The following is a 4,102-nucleotide window of genomic DNA, read 5'->3' on the forward strand; positions in this document are numbered from 1 at the left end:
TACTATATTGGTGTGCTAGTCAAACCGGAGTAGGACAATACTATCTCATTAAGTTAACTACCAGACTATCATACCAGATGGTAACTTGGCAATTGGATCCATTAATATATTATTCTTTTATTAATTATATTCTAATTAAAATAAAAATTTAAAAGCATAAAATTTTATAAGCGATTTTATTATTATTAAAATAAAATATTAATAAATAATATGTTGCTCTACTCATTGATCAACTCCCAAGGGATGATAACACCTATTCGATTTTTTTCTGTTTAAGTATTTGAATTTTCAAACACTTGTTTCTAATCTTTTGAGACGAAACTATAAAAATTGTCTTAAGAAAATACGTTGGACTTGATATTAATACACCATCTTCTGGTTTTTGAAGACTGAATACCTGGAACGTGAATTAGAGAAGTACCTAAAACTTTATAAGAAGCAAGTTACGCCATTTTAAGTTGATGTGATATATTAACAAATTAAAACAAAGCATAGTTATCAAATAAAAATTATATAAATTTAATATTAGATAAAATTAATCTGCTGATCAAAGATGAAAGGTCTCTTGATTTTGAAAATCTTAATTATGAATAATTATTATTAAATTAAGGGTTGATTTTGTCTTATAAGAGTAGGAGTACCATAAGATGGGAAAAAAAGACTCAATCATTCTTGTAATATAAATCAATGAGTAGGTGAGTCCAATGCTAAGCTATGTTAGAATAGTCAGCTCAAGTTATCCCATCCATTTCAAGAATCCAACCACACTTTTCATGTCCTTAAATATACATCTATGTATATCTAATAGACTATGATTAAGTCTTAAGAATGATTTCAATATTATTAAATTAAAGCTTATATTGATATTTATGCATTCAAATCTTGATAAATGATAATTCTATAAGCAGAGTTGATTAATATTCAATTTTATTTTTAATACAATTGAATAAAACTTAATGACATACTTAATATATAAAAATTATAATATGCCATTTCTATCTAGATTCAAATTATTTAAATGTAAAAATATCATAAAAAAATATCCTTGCGTTTCATTTTCATTTAAAATATATAGCCATTCGAACATATATGACATTGGTGTTCCTTGTTAGCTGAGGATAGAAAGCACAGTTAGGGGGCCATAGCTATCAAAATGAAAACCACTATAGAAAGGCAACAAAAACCAACAAATCCTGGAAATTTGGTTTTGATAATTTGGGGGACGTCAGTTTTAGTAATTTATTAATTTTGATCAACTTTCAATAAAGCCCTTGCCAGGAAAGTCAACAGAAGACTTCTCTGCTTCACTATAATCTAAGGATCTCTCCAACTTTTACATTTAAGTTGTAATTAATTAATAGTTAATTAATCTGACTCATCCAATCCAGTTAATCAAAAACCCAATATAGCATATGAACTTTTCTTTTCAATTCAAATGACACTTAATCTAAATATATTTCTATTGTCAAATAAACTACAACGATTACTGTTTGTGCCAAAAGGTTTTGTTTCTTCCCCTCTCTACCTTAAACCAAAAGCAGAAGGGTAAAAAAGAAAATTAAAATTCTTGGAGTTAAAATGAAAAACTTCATCACAGCTCACAGAAGCTTGAAATTGTGGCCTAGAGTTGAACCATTCCAAATTGATATTGAAGATTAATTCAAAAGGAGGGACGATCAAATGTATATGCATATACTTTTAGATGAACTCGTGGTTTGGTGAAATAAAAAACAGTTAACCATTAACAACTACTTGGCAACCTAACCTTTCATCAGCATGTAGATCAGATCACAGAGAATAGTCGACAGACTTTCACCCATAAATACTCATCTATCCATGCAAGATTTTTCACAACTTTCCCTCAAGAAGACAACTAAAGGCTAAAGAAAGTAGTCATAAAATGAAGGGCTTTCATTTCCTTGTCTTTTTGGCTTTGGCTGTGGCTTTTTCTTTTGCCTCTGCCTTTGACCCTAGCCCTCTCCAGGACTTCTGTGTTGCAATACCTGAACCTGAGAATGCTGGTATAAGCTTGCTTTCTTTTACGTTTCTGTCATAGTATTATCCAATAAAGAATAGTATTTCCTCTATAGAAATAGTTTTCTCATTTTGTTATATGCATGGTCCATGGATACTGACGATAACTTCCATGTATTAATGCAGTGTTTGTCAACGGGAAGTTCTGCAAGAACCCAAACCTCACTGTAGCTAATGATTTCTCATTTTCGGGACTCAACATTCCTGGAAATACAGGAAATAGAGTTGGATCGAATGTCACACTTGTGAATGTTGATAGAATACCAGGACTTAATACTCTTGGTATTTCTCTTGCTCGGTTAGACTTTGCACCCTATGGTGGCCTAAACCCTCCCCACATTCACCCTCGTGGCACAGAGATCCTTGTAGTCGTGGAAGGCACCCTGTATGTTGGCTTTGTGACATCCAACCCTAATCGCCTTATCACGAAAGTCTTATACCCAGGAGATGTTTTTGTATTTCCAATTGGTCTCATTCACTTCCAGTTTAATGTTGCAAAGACGAATGCAGTTGCCTTTGCTGGTCTAAGTAGCCAAAACCCAGGTGTCATCACTATAGCAGATGCAATCTTTGGGCCTGATCCACCCATTAATCCTGACGTTCTTGCTAAGGCCTTCCAATTGGACAAGGATGTGGTGGAAAAACTTCAGAAACTGTTTGCATAAAACAACCATAAGAAGTTCAATGCTGCTCACTATTTAAGAATGTTGTTTAGTTAATTATGTTTCCTGCAATGTCGTCAATAATTAAGCTAGCGTATCCAGATTAAATAAATAGATATTTTTTTCATATGTGTTTTATTTTATTTATTTTTTTTTTATTTTATTTTATTTTTATTTAGTATGCAACCTTGCATTAAATACCCATAACCTTTCCTATATATGTTGGTTCATCCTATTGCAGCATTGTTCACTTATTTCACAAGGAAATGGAATTAAAAATCAACTTAAGAAAATTTGTCCATCGTTAGACTTGTTGTCTCAGAAAAAAAGTACTGAAGAGTGGTGAATTGGACACTTGTTAATATTTTGACTCGTATTTAAAACACCATAAAGAAAAAAAATTAAAGCTATTTACTCTATTGTATGTGAGTTAGTGACTTAAAAATGTTGCCCAAAAACTCAATGACGAAATGCAATCAAGACAGTAGCTGTGATTGAGAAATGATTTATTTTTTTAGGATCAAATAAGCAAAAGCACAACTAAACAAGACAAAACATAAATACTATAACATATTTAATTGATTTATAACTAATTATAAATACAGACAGAAAATAAACTTATTGTTTACAATATGATATAAATATTTTTAATACGTTTATTCATAATAATTTAGGATACTTCAAAAAAAGAATATCTTAATAAAAGAATTATATTTATTATATTTTAAAATTATATATGTATATAATTCTTCACAGAATAAAAATTAAGTAATAAATTTTTTTTAAAATTTAAAATAAATAGATAAATTATGAATTTTCTAAAATTTCAAGGATTAATTTATAATTGACTCAAATTTTAATAAAAATTGGAAAAGAAAAACTAGTTTTATTAAGACGAAGAGAAAAAGAAGAAGGCGCACCTAATTAAATTGGAATGGCAGTTGAATGTCTATGTGCAACCTCCATAAATTTTCTATCATCTTCTTAAAAAATAATAATAATAAAAAAGAGCAAACTAAAAAGTCATATACCAGAAAACATTGAGAAGGTGCATGAATTATCTGCAAATGGAAAAGATGCTTCAAATTCTCTATGCCCGCGGAATCCATGGCCACATGGAGTTGTTGTTGTTGTTATTATTATTATTATAAAATTGGTTTTTTTTGGATAACATTATAAAATTGGTTAGGATCATAATATGTTTAAGTTGTGAAGTGTTCAATGGGTAGAGTTCTAATTTTTAAAGGAAATTGAAATTTTATGGTTTGAGTAGACTCATAGACATCTTTTTAATTATTTTTATTAGTTATAAGCTGTGAATTCATATATATATATTTTTTAATTTAACGTGAGTTTAATGAATGAAATAATAATTGTGAACTACATAATGAAAGATAATCCTCTTT

General features: G+C 29.4%; 1 protein-coding gene across 1 annotated transcript; it reads left to right on the top strand.

Moving 5' to 3' along the window:
* The first annotated feature begins 1,830 nt into the window (after positions 1 to 1,830).
* Positions 1,831 to 2,825, top strand: LOC131180188 (germin-like protein subfamily 1 member 13). The gene is made up of 2 exons (XM_058147820.1): positions 1,831 to 2,021; positions 2,161 to 2,825. The coding sequence occupies exons 1-2, from the start codon at positions 1,901 to 1,903 to the stop codon at positions 2,697 to 2,699; spliced, it is 660 nt and encodes a 219-aa protein (XP_058003803.1). The 5' UTR covers positions 1,831 to 1,900; the 3' UTR covers positions 2,700 to 2,825.
* The last annotated feature ends 1,277 nt before the right edge of the window (positions 2,826 to 4,102 follow it).

This window comes from Hevea brasiliensis, chromosome 5 (genome assembly GCF_030052815.1).
Source record: "Hevea brasiliensis isolate MT/VB/25A 57/8 chromosome 5, ASM3005281v1, whole genome shotgun sequence".
Classification (NCBI taxonomy): domain Eukaryota; kingdom Viridiplantae; phylum Streptophyta; class Magnoliopsida; order Malpighiales; family Euphorbiaceae; genus Hevea; species Hevea brasiliensis.

Bases quoted from the DNA above. Each gene is read 5' to 3' on its own strand.
- LOC131180188 (XM_058147820.1), top strand. From the start codon at position 1,901: ATGAAGGGCTTTCATTTCCTTGTCTTTTTGGCTTTGGCTGTGGCTTTT. The intron at 2,022-2,160 runs GTATAAGCTTGC...GTATTAATGCAG, and splicing joins ACCTGAACCTGAGAATGCTG to TGTTTGTCAACGGGAAGTTC.